The 24,840-nt window shown below is 53.4% G+C and overlaps 2 protein-coding genes across 7 annotated transcripts in view; one reads left to right on the plus strand and one right to left on the minus strand.

Moving 5' to 3' along the window:
- Positions 1 to 24,840, minus strand: part of LOC149352402 (uncharacterized) — a 561,538-nt gene that overhangs the window by 327,273 nt on the left and 209,425 nt on the right. The window lies entirely within an intron of this gene.
- LOC149352404 (uncharacterized) overlaps positions 1 to 24,840 on the plus strand; it is a 49,039-nt gene that overhangs the window by 15,777 nt on the left and 8,422 nt on the right. The window contains exons 2-3 of the mRNA XM_089581572.1: positions 23,061 to 23,129; positions 24,434 to 24,518. Coding sequence (XP_089437698.1) covers positions 23,061 to 23,129; positions 24,434 to 24,518 — 154 coding nt within the window. The remainder of the gene's footprint in view (positions 1 to 23,060; positions 23,130 to 24,433; positions 24,519 to 24,840) is intronic.

Below are 24,840 nucleotides of genomic sequence, written 5' to 3' on the forward strand. Positions count from 1 at the left end.
CCTCACGAGCCTTCGAAATGGTAAGGACCTTCGCAGCGTTATCTCCAAAACAAAGGCCTTTTTCTTGGGGCAGCATATCCAAGCGATTAGGGAAAATCGAGGGATGCTGCTTAGGCAGGTTTTGGGAGATGGCTGCCTCGGTCAGACGCACCCCGAGCGGGCTCTCGATCGCGACGCAGGCAATTGGCAAAGACACGCAGTTTTCATTGACGCATAACTCGTTTTCGGGTGTTCGGTCGCGAGCGGCTGTCGTTCCCTTATCGCTGAACTGATCTTTGTTTCCAAGCAGCGATGAGGCGCATTCCTCGCTTACAGTAGAACTTTCATCTGTCGCGTTCAGCGCGCGACTGCTTTCTGGAGGACTACCTTTTTGCGCTGCGCCTACGCCTATCTGGGTTGCAAGGACAATCTCTGCGGCATCCCGCTTTTCAGCCAACGCTGCGCTCTGGCTTGGAGCGCCACAGTCGCTGTCAGGTGACTGACAACGACGCTCTGTGCTGCAGATTATCGCTTCAACTTCCCGACTGCCACTGTTCTTCTGAGCAGTTAAATTGTGCGTAGCTGACCAAGCGAGGCTCTTTGGCTGGTCACTGACGCACTGATGGGAGCGCTGCCCGCTGCTATCACTTCGGCTTTTAGATACGGTCTGTACACGAATTCCGAAGTATCGGAAGAGGGCACTTTTGGCTTTGTCGTAGTTGCGGGCATCCTCATCGGACAGTCGCGCTAATACGGCAGCGACATCACAAGGGAGGATAGCCAGCAACATCATTGACCATTCGCCCTGATCTAGTTCCTCCTCCGCACATACCTGTTCAAAATTCGCGAGGAACGTTCTGAAGCTCTCGCCTCTCTGAAAAGTCCTCAACCGATCTCGGGCCCTTTTCCGTCTGAGAAATTGAGTCGTACGTATGAGCTCCTGCTGCTCTCGTTTACGTAGTTCCTCGAGCTCAGCGCGTCTCTTACGGCATTGCTCCTGCCATTCTTTTTCAACCCTGTCGGCCTTCTCTTTGCGTTCCTTTTCAACCCTGTCGGCCTCCTCCTTAGCGTTCCTGATTCCTTCCTGAATGACTTCCCAGGTCTCCCAAATTTTGTCACCCTCCTTAGCACCACATTCCTTAATAGCCTCAATCAGCTGCGGCTTTCTGTGACTCTTCCTGGCCTCAATACCCAGCTTTTCACACAGCAACATCAACTCTGGCTTCTTTAGCCTGCTCAAATCCATGGCAATTCCCGAACGAGGACTTTCAAAAATAAGCTGCTACGTGAAATGCTTAAGCGAGCACGTGCAGAAAAACAATCTACAGGTAGTGATAAATTTCCAGAGTTATCAAGCCTGGCAGATTCTTAAAGAAAGTCAAGCGCTCACCACTGCTGAAGCCAGGACCAAGCGTGGAAGATCCCACCGCTGCCACCAGTTGATATATTTGTCGATGCTAGAAGCGTGTCCCACCAGGCATCGTGTCCAGGAGCACCGCCGCAGTGCCGAAGGAGGAAGGAAACGTGGGCCGGAGACGGGGAGTAGGGGAAGTGAAGGAAAAACTGTATTCACATATTTACATTAATTACAAAGAGCGGGACTGAGAATGGCTCTCAGTGGAAGGGGAACGTCTTCGTCAACCGTAGTCGACTGGAGCTAGCAGGCTCCTCGGCCACACTCACGGCCGAGTTAAATATCGTCCGGTTTCCCCAGATCCCTGGCTGGGGAATAATGGTCGACGAGCACTGTCCAATCCGATGGACCGAAGGGGACGTTCTTGTCACCACCCACGGCTGGGCAGGTGCGAGCTTTTCCACTCTAACGCAGCTGGGTCGATGAGAGGGGGAGAATGCTGACTCAACCAGCCCAGCGGGAAAGGAACCTCCCGAAGTCTTCCAGCAGGGGAATGAACTTGCCTCCCCGCCGATTTCCCAGAACGCGAGTCGGGGACACAGAATTCTTCAATTATCCGCCAGCGTGACCGGCGCCGCCAAGTCGCCTCCGCATTCACGGTGGTTGCTCGGACAAAAGCTCCTGGGCCTCGCCTGCCTTCGTCGCCGCTATAGTGGTCATCTCCGCTGTGGTCGCTGGGGTTTCTGCTGACAATGGCCCTCGACATTCTTGCTACACTAATCCGCTGAGGCTCGGAGGGGCATTCCAAACATCCCACTTCCCATGGTCGTCGCGGGGTTGTCGACCTTGGTGATTGTTCACGGTAGCTGTTTGATCGGGCCACGTGGTCCGAAGTACGGCTACAACAGCAGGCCTCGATGAATGTTCACGATAGCGGCTTGATCGGGCCCACGTGGTCCGAATTACGGTTACAACAGCAGGCCTCGATGAATGTTCACGGTAGCGGCTTGATCGGGCCCACGTGGTCCGAAGTACGGTTACAACACCTGCCTCCTCGGTCGTCGGTGTCGGGAACCAGCAATTCTGCAGGCCAGCGTTTATAACTTTTGTCCCTGCACTGGCGGCGAGAAACACTCTTTCACCGCCGCGATCGGCGCACAACGCCAGCGCTCGTGGCGGCAGGGGCGTGTGCACGCTAGGCCGACGCGAACACGCCAACTCTATGCACGGAAGAGCGCAGCGCTCACAAGACGCCACGCCGGGTGTGGCTGTGGCGCTCGAGACTTCCAACGGCAAACTTGAGCGGGAAAATTCGGTACATTTACGCCACAAAACACAACGCAATGGAACCGCGACAAAAACCACAGGGAGGAAGACTGTGTTTTTGGAACAATCGGCAAGGGTTTAGGAAGTTAACATCATTCATACGCCGAAAGTGAAACAGCGTTCTGTACTTGGAATGTCATACACAAACCGAAACGAAACACTCGAGTGCTTGCTATCCATACTGTGCGATGTCAGTGCACGTTAAAGAACCCCAGGTGGTCGAAATTTCCGGAGCCCTTCACTACGGCGTCTCTCAAAGCCTGAGGCGCTTTGGGACGCTAAACCCCATAAACCAACCAACCGCTTGCTATCCATGTAATGAAAGAGAGGAGGGGGGGGGGGGGGGGGGGAGATGAAACCGTTGAAATAGTAAAAGCGACTTTTTTAACGCAAGAAAGCTTCTAGAGGTCAAACCCGGCGCCGGCGGAGTCACTCACTACAGCTTTTATCGCTTCTTTTGACACCACGGGTATTAAGAAACACGACGGGGCGTAAAACAGGCAACGCGTCCCACAACCACCTGCTCGCAAACGGCTTGGACAGTGCTTCTGTTCTGACTCCCATCCAAAGGTGCCCATCCTGGATTCCCAAGTGCCCACATGCCTTTCACATCCACCCATGCTCTTCCGCCTATTATGGATTCGGCAGCAGGGATGAAGCTGCTCTTCAGCAGCTATCTTCGCGCAGAATGAACAACAGAGAAGGGCAAACAAGTTAGGGCATTTTTTTAGAAAGGTCCTCCTTTGCAACGACGGTGATGCACTTCGGCCGTCAAGAGCAGCTGCGCGGGTCACAGGCTCCAGCACAGCGGTGCTCTCGCTTATACCCTAAGAATTCACAGGAGTTCTCAAAGAGACATAGATGGACGCATATCCTTCAACTTGCGCCAAAGTCTCGCTTTCACTTAGCACAGGAGAACTTTTCAAGACTCACTCTCGTAAAGAAAATTGAAACATGCTATATGGCTGTGAAACGTAAAGAAAAGAAAACCGATTCGGCGACCAAAGCGGCGGCAGTAGCATGCAGGCGCCTCAAGCCAGATGCGCCCGCAGCAGCAGTGTGTCGGCCGTGGAAACGGCCGAGAAAGGGGCTTCTCCGCCGAACTCGACGGCAGCGTAGATGGGCTGCGCCCGGCGAAATGCCCGCCGAGGCGCGGGGGGACGCAAACGACGCGCGCGGCCGACGACGCAGCGCGCCTGGCGGCAATCGGCCGGCCCATATCGTCCCTGGGGGAGAGATAAAACTGCAGCCGCTTGTCTCACAATGCAGCAATCGGACACGCATACACGCGGCAAGAGAGAGAGGAAGAAAAAGGCAGAAAGAGCGCGCGCCGACCAAAGCAAGACCGGGACAACGCATCGCTTTTACGCCAGAGCGAATCCATATCCTCTCCCCGAGAGCGAAACACAGAACGACCGCGAAAGAAGGCAAAGAAAACGACGCTCTCGCCCTATTCGAAAGGAGAAAAGCGCAACCAATCGCGGCGGCGATAGCAAAAACACAGATTTCGGGGCGCAGCAAACAGGCAGCAGCCGAACGAGCGCGCGCGGGAAGACGCCACTTTGCGCAAGCAGAGGCACGAGGAAACGTAAATGGGGCAAGACTTCTTTTGAAGCATGGACGAAAACAATGAGCAAGAAAGAAATAAAGAAGACGGCGCTGGGAATACAGACAATCACCGCGGCCCCGCCGCGCACAAATGTCTTTTCCGTTCGTCTCTCGCCCGTCCCCAAACACTCGTGGCGCGCGCTGCTCGCTAAACCCGGCAGACAGATCTACGAGCGCAGTCATCAGGCGTCCGCAAGGAGCCGTGCAGGATTGGAAACGACCGCCGCCAAAGGAGCCGTGGAAGAGGAAAAAGAAAATGAGGATCCCGAGAAGAAAGGTGAAAATGGCGGCGAAGAAATTTTCGGATTCCGTCTTAGGTGCGCGGCCGCAGGTATCGCGCACGGGCGCGTGCACACATGAATCGCTCGAGAGATGGGGGAACAGTTCGTGGAGAGACCGGACGGGCGGCTCTGAAGCGCCATCTGCCGCAGCTGCACGCGCACCAACGGCCTCGACCAGTGGAGTGAGAGATGAGAAGGCCGCCCACGAATGATCGCCACCTGGCAAGCTCTCGTAATAGCGCAGTCGAGGCCATTGCAGGGCCCGATACTGAGTCGTGTGTCCTTCCAAAACGAACGGAAGAAGCTACACGCGACGACAACAGCGTCAGGCCACAGCACTGTTACGGCAGAAACTTTTTTTCGCTCGACTAATGTACTGAGGGAATGAGCCTGAGAGACAATGCATATCTGCTGCAAGAACCTTTTTATTCACGCCTTACTGCTAGCTGAAATCCGAGGGTCATTCACCGCTGAGCCGTGCTCGCGGTACGTCGCAAATCGGGCTTTGCATCACCCTCTATTTTACGTATCCTCATCATCGGGGGCTGTACACAAAGTCACCACAGAACGACAAGTATAGAGTGACAATAGGGAGAGACTACAGCTCCTGTAGGTTACAGCTCCTGCCATCTCTCTACAGCTTCAGGCAATTCAAGTCCACCGATGCACGCCATTGCGGCTGCCGCGTGAACTGTCAGTACCAGATGGCTGGCATCGAGGCAGGCATTAGCCGCGAGGCACGCTGAAAACAAGAGGGACGGTAGTTCGTTTGACCTGACTGGTGACGACTCAGTGACCGCCACTTGGAATTGCGGGGCTCTCTGAATAATAAGCTGCCTGGCTCATGAACATTTTCAAATAATAATGATAAAGCGTGATAAAGCAAATGTCGCGGCCTGAAAACGTAATAGACTAAACGCGAAAACAAATATGCGCGTACATTTTTATCAGTGCCCGACTTCGTCTCGGGGTACGCCTCTTTTGAGTAGACCGGCAAAATATAAAACAAAGAGAGGGTTTGCCCGCCACGCGAATCTTGGCTTGCGCGATACGATATGCCCAGACGGCGCTTGGATGCACACGGCGACGTGTGAAGACACAGGAAACGCCATGCTCGCTTCGTGCGCTTTCGATGCGCTTGCAACGCATGGGCGGAGTTGCGCACACGGTTAGCGTAAAATACGTTGCATGCGTTGCAGAGATAAAAAATAATAATAATAAAACGCGTAGACGCGACAACTCAGTGCTAAATCGTGCCCGCATGTGCACATATAGCACACCAATAGGAACAGGCAACGGATCGCGACCGGAGCCCTTGGGAAAGCGCGCATTTGTTCACGGTCATGTTTCAAGGATGGGTTTGCAGCACTCACCGTCTGTTGCAAACAAGGTTGATGCGGAAATGGCCGTGCAGAGACTTACCTGCAAAGCAAAGAAAGAAAAGGTTAGCACCACTTGAAAGGACGTCAATACAACCGCACGTACAGCCGCGCTCAGTATGACCTGCAACACACCGGTGCCGACTGTAGTGCGCTTCATGGGAGTTGAATGCGCCGTGGAAAATAATGACAGTATTGCAATTTATACGGAACCCAACTGTGCATCACTCGGGACTGCTCGTGGACTGTATGTGGCTACTACGAACAACATCTAAAACAAAAAGGAAAAGAAAGCGCTTTGTCCCACACACACGTACAAGTGGAACGAAATATATCATTGCACGCATTGTTGTAGCGCTGTTGTACATGTCTCGTTCGTCCCCTGCTACGTGCGTGATGCAGCGTCCCGCGCTGTTCACACTACACATGAGAAGATCAGAACCAGGGGAAAAGGATCGTCATGCGAAAGGAACCCTTCACATGACATCGTATAAAGATGGCGCCACGGATCGCATCGCGATGACTGCGCTCGCCGAAGAACTCAAGTATGCGCCCCCTGTTGGCGGAACGAAGAAGTCCCGCACCCTCTTCCGAGTTTGGCACCGCAGACGAGAGTTCCACTCACTACCGGTGGGACCGACCAATCATGTTGACTCCGCACTCTTCTCTCGGGAGCTCGCTGACTTTTGGAGCAAGCTTCGCGGGGCTGCTGCTGCTGCTGCAGCGAGAGAGCGCACGCACGCATGGAAGCACAGACGCACAGAGACAGAGTCCGGAACAGGGCGGCCCCGGGCCGACATCGCGGAGGAAACGGCGGCCGCACCAGCAGCCTGCATAAGTAACGAGCTCGGGTCGACCGCGCGGCGCAAGAGCGAGCCGAGGAGCGCGCGCGCACGGCCCGCCCCTAACGACGAGCCAGCCACTTCCGGCCGCGCGTCTTTTCTTGCACGAGTGTGTAGACATCCCTCGTTTCGACGCGGCTCCAAACGCAACTGGTGCAAACGACAGCTCCAAGATGCTCGGGAATGAATGATCACCGCCGCTCCGCTGCCCGGCGGCGCTGCCACTCGCACGCGCTGGGGCGACACTTGTTAGGCGGCCGCTTCGAGGCCCTCCCATGCGACGCTGCGTGGACGAATGAAATATGCGAACGCTGCAGTAGTAAGGACTCGAAACACGGGTAGGTTTCGATCCGCATGACAGATACGTCACCGGCTCGCTTCGTTTTCGCTAAATAATGGCGCCTGCTGCTCTTCCCCGTTATAACACGAACTTGAACATTTGGGCAGGCAGTGGTCCCACGGTATTCTGCATTGGGCCTATAGACCCAACACACAGTGCTGTAGAGCCAATGCCCGCCCAAGTGGTCAAGTTCGCATTTACACCACCGCATCTGAGCGCCGTTAGTCAGCGATAGTGCAGAGCGTACACTGAACGCGGTTGTCTTGTTTAGGCATGGGAGAAAAAATTGTGCTGTGTATGAGAATGAAGCACGCGGTCACACACTCCGAGCAGGGGCATTTCGCGTGCGGAATATGTTTGTACTGCATTCGACCGAAGCCGCAATTAAGGTCCACCGGCGAGCTTCATAATCCACTGCGCGGCTATTAAGATTTTGAATTGGAAATGTTTAGAGCAATGGTTGTTAAGGTCATTGCTGTAAACATTATGACAAACATTCACTTCACAAATAGTACTGCAAAAAACACCTGTGCGCGCGTGAAATGGCTGACGTAGCAAGCGAAAATGATGAGTCCTTTCATAAATTGCCTGAGACGACCTAAACAAGCCTCAAAATTTTGTTAGTGAAGCGGGGAGCAGGTATTAACGTGCGCGTAATGTTCGTGTCGTCGAAAATACAGTGTTGCCCGTAGAAATTACCTGAACTGAGAGCACGGAAACGGCAAATTTTAAACCAAATTTGCGCCGGAATGAAACGTCGCATTATTGCCATACTTGGTGGAAGCAATCAGGAACGAAAGAAAAACCTACGTTGTAAGTTTCATTGGAATATGTTAACCTCGAAAAAGCCCCGGAGCTGCTCTTTAAGGGCACGTTTTCAGGGTCAGCGGCGTTGGCGTAACACCGCGCCAAGCTGACTGATCAGCATGACGTCACTGTAACGCACCACGCTTAGTGGCCTGAACACAGTGACGTTGTGAGTGGCAGTATAATGACGTCACGCGCGCTCTACCAGGCAAGAAGACAAATAATGAATAAATTCAGTGTCATATTCACCACCGCGAACAGCTGTCCCTGAATCTTGCCTTACACGCAGTGGCAGCTGCCCGGTGAATTTTTTCATTCGTGCGTTTGTTCTATTATGACAGCCACTGCGTTTCAGCTACACGCTGTTCTCCATGGTGGGTGCGTAAGACTCAGCGAAAAAAAAATAAAAGCAAGCGTTGGTGCGTCGCATTGGCGAGTCTATGTGAGATAACTGAATAAGTAATTGCAGGTCGCCGGCCAGCTTCTTGATGAGTTTGATTGCATGCACGATACCAGACGCAGAAACGAAGCTCCTATCCCCAAGCGAAGAAGCCTTCTCAGCTAATAACATTAGTTGTTAGCAGGAAAACAATAAAGAAGGACATCTGTTGTGAGAAATCAGCTGTGCAACTCAGGCACATGTTCTGCTCTAAAGTGAGACTGAACAGCTCCACAGCGTGCAGGGTGCGCGACCAATAATTAATGAACAAAAGTTTATTGCTAAGTTGATTAACTTGCAAACCAAATTAGCGCGGTGAATCCGTTTTATGATGTCTACCGGCGCCATAACACGCGCCCGCGAATTCTTTCTGCGTCGTTTCCTTTTCATTAATAATTATATTAACCCTACGCGAAAGCGAGCTCCAGAGCTCCAAGAACGGCCGCGCGCAGTGCCGACTGCTCCAAGAGAGGGAACCGCTTAGCAAAAAAACATGCGCAGCGCCCAAGTCCACGCATATTTATTAAGGAAATTATAATTTCTGTTATTAATTAAACATTTCACGATGCATCTAACATCAGTGTACGTTCTATTACGGGGGTGTATGGTTTCCGGGAAACCAGACGGCGGAAGCGGCCAAAACGCGGCTGTGTTATGCGACTCAACAACAGTTATGGTGAGTTTACCGTTTGAGCTCCTGGTATCTGTGCGCCATTCAATCATAAATGAGTACTCTTGTACCACCGGTGATGGCTGAAAACCCTTTTTTTTTTTTTCGCAAAGCAACCTGTGCACGTCCTCCGCATAACTGCGTGCGCCCAACCAAAGCGTACGCATGTGGCTTGCCGTAGTTGCTCGCATGCATACGGCACATATGCACGTGAAACAGATAACCCTAAACGGGGAAGAAAAGAACTGAAAGTTTGCGCCCGGGTAACAGAACTCCGCGATTTAAAAAGAAACAGCTATGTTTTCAAGATTTCTTTTTCCACACCAGAGCAGCGCCGACAGGAAACAGGGGACGTGTATAAGGGGGACCACTTTGCAGCCTCGCGCTTGCAGCTTGTAAATGGTGTCGCCAGCAAGTGCGCCGCCCGATCGGCCATATATTTCAGCGCTCACAGAAAACAGGATCGGGGCCTGCGAGAACCCTCGGCGCCGCCGTCCGAACACTGGATGCAATGGTCCGCCGTGCAGGGGACGGTTGAGAAATGACGCGACTCGCTCTTGCGCGCACACCCGCACGGGTTCGGAAAAAAGCGTTGAAGAACGAGGGAAACGGCCGCCAGGGCAAAGGGGGAGAAAGGCGAGCGGGAAAAGGGGGGGGGGGGGGGGGATACGAAAACTCGGCCGCACGCTGTAGCTAGAGCCGCTTTTAAAGGCGATGTCTTTTCGGGCAGCGCTTACGTGGGGGCGCCCGTATCGAGCGCGCGGAAGTAGCGGCCTATCGGCGCGACGCTCGTTGCCGTTCGGATCGCACCGACTAAGTGGGACGGATCGGTCCCCGGCGGGCCGTTGCGCGGGCGACCCTTTCTGGAGGAGGCCGCCAAGACGCCCGTTGTACCGGCCCGGCGCCAAACGGCGACGAGGTCCTGGCCCCCGCCGCTTGTTACGGGGCTCGTATGGACTTGTACCGCAAACGCATGACAAAGCGCGCGATTACCGGGCACATCCTGTCCACGGCGATCAATTGCACTGGGGCACTCGCGGCCGCCTCTAGTTGTGCTTCACCGCTACTTCGTTTTTAGTTCTCGCGAGCACGTATTTGCAAAAGGCTGAGCAGTACTGATACGACCACGAGGGCCAAGTCAGGAAGGCGAATACTCCCGGGGCAGTCGCCAAATACGGTCTCGGAGAAAAGCTAAGCAACAGAAACAGCAACAATAACATTCTTATTTACGAGGCGCAGGGAGAGCGTTTGCAGTAGACGAATTCATCCGCCTCTTGATAACTGCATGTTATACTAGTGTTCGGCAAACGCTCGCTGTGCGAGACTGACACCGTTGATGGCACCCCGGCGCGCGCCGGGGTGTAAGCTAAAACCGGCGCCAAGAGGCCGCGGTGGCGGCCTTTTAAGGCCCGCTGGCGCCTTTTCCGCTAGAGCGTCGCGGTACCGACGGGGACGTCGTGAAAGTGCTCAGCATCAATCACCTCACTCCTAACAAGTGCTGCTTGGTGAGGTTTTTCGCACATTTATTCCTGAAGACCTCTGCGATTGCACAGAAATATATTTAATGCGACTATCCAAATTATCACGATGAGTCTATAATACAAATGTGTCTGGAGCTGTGCGGCTGATGCTATTGTCCATGTATTTTTCTTATGCTCGCTTTTAAGCATTCTCAGATGATCTCGTAGTCGAAAATGTGTAAAACTATCTCTTACACACGCCGCAACACGAGAAAAGTATTTTTATTTTTTGTTCAGAAAATGTTAGAATCCAGGTTCCGCGAAGAGGTGCTTGAAAGTGCTCTGTTAAACACATCATCTCTCACGCCCGACTTAGTGCGAAACGAAGAACAACTTGCGCTGTTTTGTAAACTGGACATGTAGTTACTGGGGTATTAATTTAATACAATACTGCCAGAAAATTAACATGTCCCACGGCCAAATAGACAGAGCTGTAATTCAAGATGAAGGCCACAGCTGATCGCAAGGAAAAAGACGCCGAAATTTTCGCTTCTCTTTTTTGAACAGAACGCAGCAAGAAATTTGTGGGTCGACGAAATTGGGTGCACAAGGGCAAGGTTTATCAACAGCCTAACGTAAGGCGGCGCTGCACGAAGCGAAAAAAAAACAAATAATAAAACATTTTCATAGCATTGAGTGAAGAAAAGTATAGCTCCACTGACAGCAGCCAGCCTTCTTGCATCATCATAACCCCCCCATAATAACAAGTTTTTAAAAATCGGGAAAATCTATTGCGATGACACGCGACCGTTGACTCAGTCCAACTTTCTTGGACATCACCTGGGGCGACTGTGCAATATTGTAAGATACTGTTATGATTTGGTTTATTGGGGTTTAACGTCCCGAAGCAACTCAGGTTATGAGGGACGCCGTAGTGAAGGGCTCCGGAAATTTCGACCACCTGGGGTTCTTTAACGTGCACTGACATCGCACAGTACACGGGCCTCTAGAATTTCTCCTTCATCGAAATTCGGCCGCCGCGGCCGGGATCGAACCCGTGTCTACTGTTATGAACACACTAATAGGAATGCTCAAACCTTCCGATGCGGAGCAATATCTTGCTTTTAAAGTTTGTCCTGCGCTTTCGCCGAGTAGTTAAGACTGCCACATAAAACCAAAGAGGTGCGTTTTTTGCAATCTATAAAAAAAAAAACTACAAGCGTCCCGAGGAGGGATCTGCGGGTATATATAATGTTATGGTGCAATCTTACAATATGCGAAAAAAAAAAATGCGTTCATAAACAACTTCCCGTTGTAAAATTGTGCTTGTCCAGATTTTCTGGGTATGAGATCGCAGGAGGCCGTCTTCTAAATAGCGTTCTGCGCCTCGCCGACATCGATTTTTCATATAACACCGTCTCTGATCGTTCCTCTAGCGCGGGAATAAGGATGACGAGCATCTTGCGCGCTCGCGACTTCCACGCGCTCCAAAAGGCAGGCGTCCAGACGAGGAGCGTCCCTTGAGCGTTAGCAATCACGCTGCTGTACGACCCGAAGACAGAACACACCGGAAGGGTTCACCCATCGGATGCGACGCGCGCTCACCGTTAAGCGGGGCGCCAAGGAGAGCGCCCCCGAGCGGCTGGCACGAAGACGAGCCGGCTCGTGCACCTCAAAGAAGTTCCAGACAAGCCACGTGGAGGATCCAACTGGAGAGTATTACGTTGACACGCCTCCGGCGTTTGCTCGTCCCGCCGGCGTGTTGATCTTGTGCGCCCCCTCCTCTGTTCTTGCGTGGATGCGCCGAGGGACGGCCCCTTGTTATTACTATCGCGCTCCTTTCCCCGGAGCTGTCGACCCACATAACGTGTCCCGTTCGTCCCCGCTCCTCTGATCCCTTCGCCACCGCCTCCCTCGGATCCCCACGCGTCGGCGTTGTATTATTGCCTGCGCCGCCGCACGCCCGCCGCGCAAATCCTTAGATCCCCGCGCGAACTTGCATATGCATCGTGGCCAAACATTCCACTCCCGTCGCGCGCGCGCTTTATCTTGTTCGCGTCTGCGCCGAACGAACGCGACATCCGCATGCTGGATCGCATTCGCTCCTCCATCAAGCCTCCCGCGTGTTTGCCCTTGGCGAGCAAACTCGCTCGCCTAGGCGACAGCCTCCTACGCCTCTTCCACCCACGGCCTCCGCCACCACTCGGCGCCAGACGCCGAGATGGGCGTTCGATCGGCAAACACCGCCTGACAGGTGACTCGCGGCCCCGAGAAAGATTTAAAAGCAGGACGGGTCGCGGCGTGAGTTTGTCGGTGATCTCCTTATAACTCGTCTGGCTCGTGAATTAAGCTGTCTATCATGCGTCCAGGTTTCAGGGAGGTCGTAATGCGATCAACTAGTGAGAAGTACGCTCGCAATTACAAGACGACGCTGAACTTTTGCACGTGGAGATCCGTGACGCACGCATCACTATGACAAACAAAAGAGGACTATGCGTTACAGTAGTGGGTAGCGCGTAAAAAAAAAAAAAATGTCGAACGCCTTACAGACTTTAGTCGAGCCACACAGTGTACAAATGTTCATGAACTCTTACAAACCATTAATCTGAAGGTCAAAACAAGAACAGAACTGCATGGCCGCAACATACAAAAATAAATGGGAACTTTCAACAATGCATAGTGCTACGCTTACATGATACGCAACAGCCAAAGAGCGTTAGGGCCATCGCCTTACTCATAACTCAGCCAGAAAGGGCCAAATCCGCAAGTTGACAGAAAGAAACGCTTCAGATTCACGCGACGCGGTAGTTTCAGGACTATCCAAGTTCTCAGAGAACAGCGAAAGATTCGCAAATAGCAAGTGATCCCAGTTACCAGCGGTCAAAAAATAAGCAGCCTCTAGGAGTGGATCCAGCACGCCGGCACTCGGGAGTGGAACGCTTCCACCGTTGCTTCAAGAAAGCGGCGGCGGCAAAACAAGACCGCGGCGCGAGCGGAACACACAAGTCGAGGGCCCGCACCGTGGCGTGAGCGGCCCCGGGGCGAGCTCTGCGGGCCGTCGCCGATCGCCAAGACCGCCCCCCGGCCGCATCACGAAGACGACGGGGGGTGCGCGGAGAGGGGAAATGGGGGAGCGGAGGCGACGAGCTGGCCGGCAAGCTTGCTTTCCGGCGCGGCTCGCGTGCTGCGGGGGAAAAACACAGCTGGCCAAGGGCCATCTGGGCGGCCCCCTTCGGAGACGCGACAGGCATCGATCCGCCGTGAAGGGGGGGGGAGCTGCCTGTCTCCGGCGGCGTCGCCCGCCGCCGGAAAGACCCCGGACGTGTCCTGGCCGCCGCTGACAAGTCGCCGCCGGACGTCGGCGCGTGTCAAGCCGGCCGTCCGGCGGCCGCCGCGCACACCGCCGCTCCCGCTGCCCGGAGGATGGCCGGCACTCGGCCCCCCAAGCAGCCCCGCGCTGTGCGCACCCTCCCGCACACGCGCTTCGTATAATCTCCCTTCTGTTGCTTTCGCTCTGGCGACAGCGGCGCACCGAGTGGCGAAAGCTCCGACACTTCATTTACACTGCACAGGCGCTCTCCGCGCGGCTGGGCTCTGGAAGAGGAATTCTCAATAACGGTCGCGAAACGACAGCGCAGCAGCAGCGGCTCCCGTTTTATAACTCGACCCGAAACGGAGTTGCGCAAATCACGCAGTCTCAACCCGAACCGCTGTCTGGATCCGCTCTGGCACCGAAATAAAAGAAGGAAAAAAAAAAAAAGGAAACGAGCGGCTACCTCTCAAAAGCGCAGCGATGCCCCCACCCTTCTAAATCGATGTCAGCGCGCACTCGCGTTTAAATTTTGCCACATTTGACACTCACTCGGTGGAGGCTGAAGGAACGCAAGATAGCGAGCGGCGCGGCAGGGGCAATATGCCGCGCGTGCCGTTTATTTTTGCCACAGCGCACGACCTGAGCCCGGCGTTCGAGAGACTGCCCCGGGACAAGCTAGCGCCAGCCTCCACGCGTAGTCTTCGCACGAAGCGGCGTACGTTGCCTGGGAAACAAACAAACAAAAAACTACGAATACATTTCGCCAACGCAAAGTTGAAAGCAATTGGGGCCAGAAAGCAAAAAGAAAAGGTACTGGTTGAAACAAGAAACATTCGACGCTCGAGGCGGGTAGTAGAGGGAAAGAACAAGTCACAGGAAACAAAGGCGCGGCGAAGGAGAAAAAAAAAAGAAGGGAGAGGGGGGTGTTGAGAGAGCAGCCACAACAAGACATAAAACGAAGCGGCGGCGCGTAATCTATAATGCGTTTCCACGCGTCTATGCAGCCGCGGGCGGCGGCGGCGGCGGCAGCATCACCACCCAGCAGAGAAGGCTCCACAACAGGCGAGCCAACCGCGGTGGTGGCTATCGAACCCCGCGCGTAGAACGTCGACGGGCGTGCAGCGGGGGTGCATGCAAGTGCGCGCACGTACTCCATGATCGACCCGAAGACAAGCACCGGCTACGGGCCCACTGCTGCGCCGCCTGGTGCTAGCAACGCAGGCGCGGCGGTACGCCCTGGAACACAGCGGCTACCCTGAACCGTGCGCTGTTGGGAGACACCGCGGGGCGGAGAAGGGAAGCGTGCCTGCGTGAAGGACACTGGAGACAACTGTCATGGCTAACCGTCAACGGGCACTGTTCGAGACCAGGCCAGAAATGCAGCCAGGGGGAAGCTGCGCAACATTCAGTCCCTTTGTGCGGGTAGTCGCAGACGCACGCAGATGGCTACGGATGAAAGAAAAAAAAAAGATAGAAAGGCGCCCTTCAGATAAAAGCATTCGGAGAGTGAACTGCCAGCATGGATCGTGTGAAACGGACTGGGGGGAGTAATTTTCAAGAGTAGTGCGGCGGTACGTGTTCCAAGTAAGCTGAAAGCTTTAGACCGCACAGAGAGGCATAGCGCTTCTAGGTGTCGCATATCGTCACATTTGACGCTATATTTGACTGAGCGTAGTTTAATTCCAGAGCAGTTTAATTTAATTTGACAGTGGCTTGCGGCACGTGCGACTGATCTAAGAGAAACACTGACGCTCTTTCGGCTCCAGGTACACAACACGCGTAGAGAGTGATGCGGCTACGAGCAAGAACCAGCGTCCGCGTACTATAGTGAATCCGAAAATTCCCTCTTCACAATCAAGTGCTCCAGCGGGAAATACGCTGCGTCGCCTCCACCCCGCTCGCCTCCTTCGGCACGCGTGGCTTCAGGCATGCGCCTAAAACAAAGCAAAAATCACTGAAGGCAGGCGACCGCAGGATGCAGGAGCCTATCAACAGACGACGTAGCCGCACGCGCCACCTACCAAGTGCAAGACCCTGCAAATAGCCATCGCATCTCGCAGGCCCGGACGTTATAAGGTCCATTCGATGACCCACGCGACACGCACGGACTCCAGCAATGGGAGGGGGGGTACCTGTTCAAACGCGAGCCTTCGGCCAGTGTGGGGAACCGGTTGGCTCTGCGCTGCACCCCCATGAGCCCGTCGCGCGGGCCGGTGCAACGCCCGATAGCCGCGAAGGCCTATCGGACTGCCACCGGGCGTCCCAGCGATTCCGCGTGCGTGCCCGGTGTCCACAGCATGCGCCGGACGACCGGACGCGGAGCACGTCGCGACAGGCCCGCGAGAGGCGCTCGTCCGGCAGGAAGTGGCAGCGCGTCCGGCACGCGCACGGGAGGAGAACCGCGGCACGAGGAGCACACGCTCCGCGTGTGAATCGCTGACAGCGCTTCCAGGCCGCGAGAAGAGCTCGGACGCGGAGTGAAAGAAAGAAAGGAGTGGCTGAAGAGGGGGCGACGCGCTGGCAGCAGTCCACGGTTCGAAAACAATCCGGGGATTCGGGAGAAGCCGGAAATGGACAGGGCGCAGCATCGGCGGGCGACAGCCGCGCTCTCGACCATCCCTGGGCGCTTCCGGTCGGGAGAAGAGGCTCGGCACATTCCCGCTTCCGCCGGGATTCCCCTTCAAGGGCGCCTTCTGGACGCCGCGGCACTGCGCCCGTCCAAGGGCAGCTTAGCCGGTGTGCAAACGGAAGCTGCTTCCTGAATGCGGAACTGTGTTCCGCTGCGAACGCGGAAGTAAGCGACACAAGGCCTTCGTCGGGTTGCAAGCGGAGGCGCGCGCTCCTCCTTTGTTCACCCGCGGGTGAGGAAGCATTGCCTGCCGGTGCAACAAAACACGCGAGCACATCTGCCATGCAGAGCGGCGGTCTCTCAAAGGGGCTGCACATCGTGTTGACGCCTCATCCACCATTGGAGGATGGGCTTCAACGGCCCTGAGTTGAAGCCATGACATTATATGCATTCACTGCGGGCGGAACAGCGAACCATCGCTATCATTTCACTCGCTCTTACTGCGGACAACGACAGCGCTGCGTGCCGTAGCGGCACGCAGCCATCGTTAGATTGGACGTGTTCATTAAGGAAAGATCCTGGAAATGTCGCAGTAACTTAACGAAGTAACTGTCGGGCAGGTCATTCATGCTCGCGTTAGCTCCAGCGCGTGTACGCCTACGAGCTACAACTACAGCAGCGGTGCAAAGTGCAAGCTAATTGCCAAGCGAGCTATACATTTCCGCCCCCGACTGCAGCAGCACATTCATTCTGTAGTGCACAGCAGCATCGAATGGCAGCTCAATCTCTTTCTTATGCTACCCGTGTGGCAGTGAGATGTTTGCATTTAAGTGCTGATCCCCCTTTTTTTTTTGTAAATCTTCTCTACGCGCCTGGCGGACGTCAGTCTGCTTCTTGCTCTTCTGTCAAGTTTTTCCAAAATGTATACTACACCTGGTGCACGAGGTCAGGATAGTCACCACTTGTCATTCTGGTAATAACGGAGCAAAACCATGCTCTGAAGCGTACCTGTGTTCGAGGATTTAACGCTACGCGTTCGTGCCCCGACACTGAAAGGCAGCAGCGCTGTAGTAAGAACAGCACAAAAAAAAAAAAACGAAAGAATAATGAGGAAGACGACGAAAAAGAAAGCAAGAAAAAGCAGTGAGGAAAATCTTCTGTCCGCTCGCATGTTTCTGTTCTCCGTTCCGCCAGTTTCTAAGCGACAGAGTTGTACCAGAGCTCTCAATCGTACCATACCAATACAAAATCCCTGGAAAATTCCGTTCCTCACGATGAACACGAGAAAAAGAGGGAGGGAGAAAAAAGCCGCCTTAATTACACCATGAGAGGCTAGCTCCTTCCGCCCACTTTGTTGTCTTTTTGGTTTTTTTTTTTTTTTGTTTTTCGTGCAAGCACGCTGGGCTAACAGGGACAGGTTCGCGATCTTGTTTCGTGCGCTAGCAAGAACTTAGAGAGGATTATGAGAGGTGAAGCAGGAGCACGGTCCTAAAAAGAAAAATATCAAAGAATCGATACTGTTGGCAAAGCAGAACAAAACAAAAACATAAAATCGAAATTCGAGGGGCACTCCAGATGGGCTGGGCTCCGCACTTTCTTTTTCCGTTTGTTTCGCCAGAGACAGTTTGATCACATCGCCGACACTAATTATCTCCGCTGCGCGATTCAATAGACGGCTAATCGCGTTAGCATGATACCTCAAACATCCGCGCGGCGATATTGCGCTCCGAACTTGTCTTCGTTCGCGCCCGCGCTTATAAAACAATTATTCGGGCGCACTCCTCATTCGATTACTGCTCCGCTGTGTGTCTCGCGCATCCTGCTGCCGGCAAAAAAAAGAGGCACGCAGGAAGCTACGCCGTCAAAGCAAAGCGCGGAAGGCCGCAAAGACGGACGCAGCGAAAAATGAAATCGGCAGCGGGATAACGCGGTGAGAGAGAACGCCGCACATATCTTGTGTACTTTCTTTTGGCGCGCGCAGCTGTCGCCGAAGTCCGCGCTCGCTCACACGCATCCGCGCGCGCGGTGCGCTCTCGTTAATCCATCCAGCGCCGATCGTGTCTCCGGCGGGGAGGAGGGGGGGGGGGGAGGGGGGGAGGAGGGGGGGGGGGGGGTGCGCAGCCGCCGCACACTGGGCCTTTCGCGTGAGCTCCCGACAAATCCCGACGGGGGAGGAACAGGCTGGGGCAGAAGAGGGGTGGGGGGCGAAGCACTCCCGCACCGGAGCGTAGCTGTGTGAGCCTCCAGTCGCGGCCGCAGTGCAGAACAGGAAACGTTCTAACCAGAGTAAAACGAGACGTCTTCCAAAGCGAGAGCAGAGCAAAAAAAAAGTCGCGGCTCGCCCCCGATGCCTCGTCAAAGGTCGCGCATGCGGCGGGTGTGCGCGCCCCGACCCCGCTTTTGCTGTTGCTGCCGTTGCCGCCGGCCCGCCCCATTCATCCGCATCGCGGCGGGCGGGGTGCCGCCGCCGGAGAAGGATCGGGAGGGGAGGGGACGGGGGTTCGGAATATAAAGTCTGCCCAACGAACAGCGCAGATGGCCGTGACATCCGTCGCCTCGAAGTCCGTCCACGCGCAGTGCCAGGCAGTGCGCTGCCCGCAAAAGGGGCGCACGTCACATCACCCCCGCCCGCAACTGTGCCCGCAACTGTGCGCGTGTGCGTGGGACGGGAAGAGACACGAACGCCGCCGAAAATCGGAAGCCACTGCATGCAAATTGGCTATCGTGCAGTCGATGCGCTCATGCAAGCTGACGCTCTGTCGGAGACGCGAAAGGAGGGAGAAGGCCACGCGCCATTAGAAGTTGGCGCGATTGCGCGACGACCAGCAGGGACGATCCGCCAAGCTTGCGTGAGAGCTTCGCGGCACCAAGGCAACATCTTCGGGGCAGTGCCGATTCCGCACTGTTCGCTAGTTTAGTGCAAGGTGTGTAAGACGTGAAAGGAGAGTTCTGGTGTACTTAAAAAAAGAGGAGGGTGGGGACCCACTACGTGTTCTGAAAACCCCCAGCGGCCCCTTCTTTTTCCTACAGTGGACATTTGCACACGCGATGCACTCTCGTGGTCACCTCTCCCATCGCTTGCGCGTGCCATTGTAATGTTATCTTTGCTTCATCAGCAGAAATAACTAGACACATTAGCGCGATTCCCGTCAAGTCAGACACGAAAGTCGCCCTGTACAGTGTATGCTGCCACAAAACTAGGCCGAACTTCGCCGACAAAGCACAATCGCTTGTAGTTGCGGACCACAAGCAAAGAAAAGAGCGCACAAGACGCACGCAAAGCTAAAGATTCTCGCGCTTTAGAGAAGGCAGCAACGCGCGGCAGTTGTGGAACACGCGCCATCGGCGTTACGCGGCGGCTGTCATCCGCTCTTATCCACTGTACCGTGGAGCGTACATCCTCACCCTGGACAAGCTGCATCGGCTAGTTACCGCGTTGCTGAGGTCACCCGAGGCGTTTTTCGCTTTGCTTTTTGCGCGCTATCGGAGTGGGGTGCCAGTCAGATTTCCGTCACCAACATTCGTTGCCTTCATCGTGCCGTCATAAAAGCCAGTTCGCCGCGTGAACGTACTTGCGTCTTGCGAAATCAGAGGGAAATAGAGAAATCTTTTATAAGAATAGGACAGTACTCTGGCCTACACTGGGAAAAAAAAAAAATCAGCAGAACTCCTAGGTGGAGCATTACGTGCGCAACCTGTGAGCCCCTGCATGAGCTGGGAAAATGTTTTATCAGGTCAGCCGCTTCGCTAGATTCGCCGATAATAAAAAAAAAATCAATAGACGATAAATGTTTTTCACCACCACCACTGATGCATTCGTACGGTGCATTCGTATGCTTCTCACATAAGATGCGCAAAAGTTCTCAGCGCGCCGCATTTTGTAGCTACCGGCGCACGCTTTGGTAGCAAACATAAGCTTGGAAAAACGCGCCGCAAACAGGTGCCTCATTGTGCGCCACGACGACGACTTCCCACATGTCCAGCTGATCGGTGTTGCTCGTTTTCAAGACACATGCGCATCAGGGACGGATTTATGAGCAACACTAGGAGGGGTGGTACCATTATATACGCACAAAGCTATTCTTCGCTGAAAAAAGAGCGTGTCTGCGGATCTTTCCGGCCAGAAAATTTGTCGGCAATGGGGCGAAGGCACAAAGGAGGACCTTACCCTATCCATTCTATCCATTAAACGCACCAATCCGCAAGACGGAGTGGGTAACCAACCTGGTTAGGGGCCATGAAAAGTAACCCTATATATGTGGTGGGAGCCATACCCAACAGCCATCAATGAGCTAGCGGGTTGTTTCCCGTCCGACAGCGTTTGTCACCTAACTCGCAGCATGCAGCTGTTTAGAGTTGTAAGTAAAGAAAAAGAACAGAAAGAATGAGTGGATCATTCCACGAGCACATGATAGTGCCCTAAACATGCTGCACGATATTCACGAAACCCGTGGCGCTAGATTCGGCCAAAGAACCGGAGTGAAGACAGGCTCGCAGAACTCTTGACACAACTGATGAATGTTTTCCTGCATTAAAGAGACACTCAAAAAATTACTCCATGCAAACTTAGCTCTGAGTAAAATTCGGTCGTTGACTTTGGTGGCTCTAGCTCTGTTGCTGTTCGTTCGGCAGCAAAGTGCAGTATGTGTCATACTTAGAGGAAACACGGTAACGCGTGGCCGCTGCGTGGCTGCCGCCGACAGCCGGCGAAAATCGGCAGCAAAGGCGCATGCGCACTAAGCACGACCAGCTGCCCTCTCCGCGCATGCGGCCGGAGCGCGGCGGCCACGCGTTGTTGAAAAATGCAATATTTTTCTCCCGCCACTCGATTAAAACTTGTGATATTGATGATGATGTCGAGAGATTTATGGACTCTGTCATCGCTGATTGGATGCGGATGGTGCTGTGATATCTTTTTTTTTTATTTTTCTGGTCTTTTCCTGCTCATAGAAGCCCCATTTTCAGCGAAAGTGGCCTCCTTCCCAGCAAACCAAAAACCTCTCAGAGACGTCTAGCTAGACGTCTCTGAGAGGTTTTCGGTTTGCTTGGTTGTCACTAGAACGCGGTAATCTATCGACACATAGGCCAAATTCAATCGGTCCTCGGGTCCCTTTAATACGCAATAATCATCGCGCCGTTATGGAGCCACCATAGCGTCGTGGTTACCTGTGCAGTTCATTATCTCATGTTCTACACTCGGTACTCGTTCTGTACTGTTCTTTTTTTTTTTTTTGCTGCCAAAAACTTTCCACTTATGTGCAGCACAGAAAAATGAGCGAGCTGTTAGATAAAGCAACAGAGCAAGGCTGAAACGGTACACGCAAGGAAAAATGCACGACGGAGGCGCCGACTAACAACTGAGAGTTTAATCTGCGCGGCGGAAAAATGGAATGCGCGCTCAGCCTCGGAACAGTCGCGTGTCAGTGCTTTAAAAAGCCATCTTTCCAGGGCTTCTTTTTCTCGCCTAGCTCTTCATGCTTATTTTGCGCCGCATGAAAAAAAAAAAAATCATGCGGCCGCTTACCGCACCTTAAGACGGCAAGGCGATTGCGGTGTGTTCTGGGCGTCCATTGCGCACGGATGGAAGTTCATGGAGACGGCGACACCCAACGCACAGCGCGACACTGGCAGTTAAACACGCGAGATGTTCGACTGCGGCGATGGCGCAGTGGTGTAATGACTTCACAACTCTCTACCAATCAGCGAATTTCGTGACAGAGAACGCCATGGCTTTATTAATCAACGCTTAACCGTTGCCAGAACCTGCGCCGTCCTTGCCATTGTTCCAGTGCTTTTATTGTCATGTCTCAACACGTGTCAGCAGCGTCAGCTGCAACGGATAAAGAAAGTATGCTGCACACTGCTAAATCAGCACATCAGTAGCTGCGTGAACGATTCTGACTGTCAGTACCAACTTCTTGCATTTATCGGAGTATATACACGCACAGTTTTCTTGAAGCACTCAGAGATTATAGCTTATTTTGCTAGCTTTTCTGATTACCCAGTACATTTGATCCCTCAATGAATTTTATGTACCTTAATTTAATTTCAACAACTTGGGAACCACGAACCGCCAGATGCTCACGTACAGAAATTTATTCCGAAGTTCTCATGGCGATGGGGGCGCGCCCGTCGTGTCGCGTGAAAAACGCTACGCGCCTTCTTCAAAGGCAACCAAGATAGGCGGAGAAACTCTCCCCGAAGTTTGTGCCACACACCGGCCGGCTTCCAGCTGCCATACGCAAATCCGGCCGGGAGCGAGCTGCCGAGCAGAACGGGCCACGCTGCTGTCCGAGGCGCAGCCTGCGCACGCAACCTGCAGCTTCGCCCAGGTTGCGTTGCGTTGCAGGGCGCCCGTTGGCGATTCAGTAGACGTTGCCGCTCGGGCAGCGGCGTGCGCGCTTTGCAGTGTAAATCTTTGATTTTTCGTCGTCATAACGGCGCTTGAAGATTACAACGGCCAAAGGGGGCACTTCATTAATTAGGGATTACGCGCCGCTGGTCGTTAGGGTGCGGCCGCCGATGGCGGCGCGTGGATCTGCATTCATCAGCGCGGCCGACGCGGAGCCTAAGCCCCGAGCTCCGAGCACATAGACTGCCGCGCCGTGCACACAGACACGGCGGACGAGGCGGCACTGCAGGAGCGTTATATAATAAAGCGCATTATCTCTGTTTTTCTCTTTGCCCGCACAGGTCTCGGAACTTGCCGAGGATTTCCGGAACCAGCGGCTGGGCGGGAGCAAGAAGCGAAACGACGACGAGGTAAGGCCGCCAGCTGCTTGTCGCGACGAGTTAACCAATTAGGCGGCTCGACGAGAGCTCCACCAACAGGGGCAAAGCTGACTAAAAAGTGTTCAGACGTGCAGGATGCACAGGTAGAGTGAGATATTTTTAAACAAGGCCCGAAACAATAATCGGATGATGTACTATGTAATTACGCTAGCGTCCTCGCCACTGTGACAGAGACGGCAACATTGACGCCTCACAACTTCGTAGCACAAGATGCACTGCATTCTCGTGCAATCACCTACACTACCTAGGGAACCCCTCACAGCCCGAGAATGAAGCGCTCTGCATTTCAATGATGCAGGGCAGGTGGCTTACTCAGAAGTGAGCCTTGTGTTAGAGCTCCGTGTTCAGAGCTTAAACATATAGCTCGGGAACCCGGCTACCCCAAAATCTAATGAAGGTGCACCCCTTTGACTCAAGACCAGAAAATGCACACAACATGAGAGTGCTTTGTCCCCATACTTTTCACAATTGAGGCCTTAGACACAACATGCCAGCTGGGGCACTGACAGCTAGCCTCACTAGGCTTACTTCATCTGCAGAGCCTGGGCTTCTGATGCAGTCCCCAGCTTGCTTTCATCCATGTTGCAATGTTGAGGAACAGGTGTGTCGTGCATGCATGCCAGAACTGCCATACTAATCACTCTGCATTGCTAACACTAATCAAGGAGGGGGAGTGTAGGTGCAGGAAGAGAAAGCTGTGAAGATCTAGCACTGGAAAGTGTGCATAGTTGTGTAACCAGTGTACCAGCGCAGTGGTTTAAAAAGAGAAGTATGTTCAAACCTGAAATAATTGTCAAAGTAGAAGAACTGTACCATTGCAAGCAAGACCCATGAAATAACTATGAAAGTTAAACTTAGTGAGAAGCATGCTTGTGCGCTGGGTAACATCGTACACACAGCAAGCAGCAGTAAATTGCTAACGTCAGAAGCTGCAAGAAGAAAGGCAACCAAAAGCTTACAATGAAGAAAATTAGTGATGTGTTCTATACATGATTTTGTGCTTTTCAACTACCTCTGCAAAACTGGTCTTCACTCCTTCTTTTAACTTTCTATCTCCTGCATCCCATTCCGCCTTTCTCAATTATGTCTCATGGCACACTTCTCGAATAAAAAAAAAACAAAAATTCCAGCTGACTAGAAAAGAGAGCTGAAGTTAAAGAAATAGGCACATTGTTCATGATTGTGGTTAGAGTTTGCTGTTCGGTGCCTAACCATCAAGTTATGTATACACAGGATTCAGGGCTAACCAAATGCTTACTATGTGCCTCTTACAGACAAAGCATCAGCAAGTGGATGCACTGGAATACTTCGAGGGCTCAGGGATGGAGCCTGCTGAAGATGGTGCTCCATATCCTACTGGTAAGTTATTCTAAGCCAAAGCCTGTTAGGAAAGAAGTTAGACTACCCTACTGCACTGCCCTTTGCAAGGCCATTTTGCTGCTTAAGACATATAATCAACTGACCAACACAAAAAGCCCCCAAAACTGAAGAGCCACTTGTTTGCAAAACAAAACAAAAAAAAATGTTTAGCAGTTTTATATCTTTGAGATGTGCTTAATTTGACTTGCTATTCCATAACTAAAATCTGACAGCAGTCTTTCAGTTATGATACAATGGCAGCTTAAAATGGCTTGGAGACTGGCCATAGCAAAATTCTATTCAGAATGAAGTAGGTAAGAAA

The sequence above is a fragment of the Amblyomma mixtum genome, chromosome 3 (genome assembly GCF_055824585.1).
Source record: "Amblyomma mixtum isolate Tamu chromosome 3, ASM5582458v1, whole genome shotgun sequence".
NCBI classification, from domain to species: Eukaryota; Metazoa; Arthropoda; class Arachnida; order Ixodida; family Ixodidae; genus Amblyomma; species Amblyomma mixtum.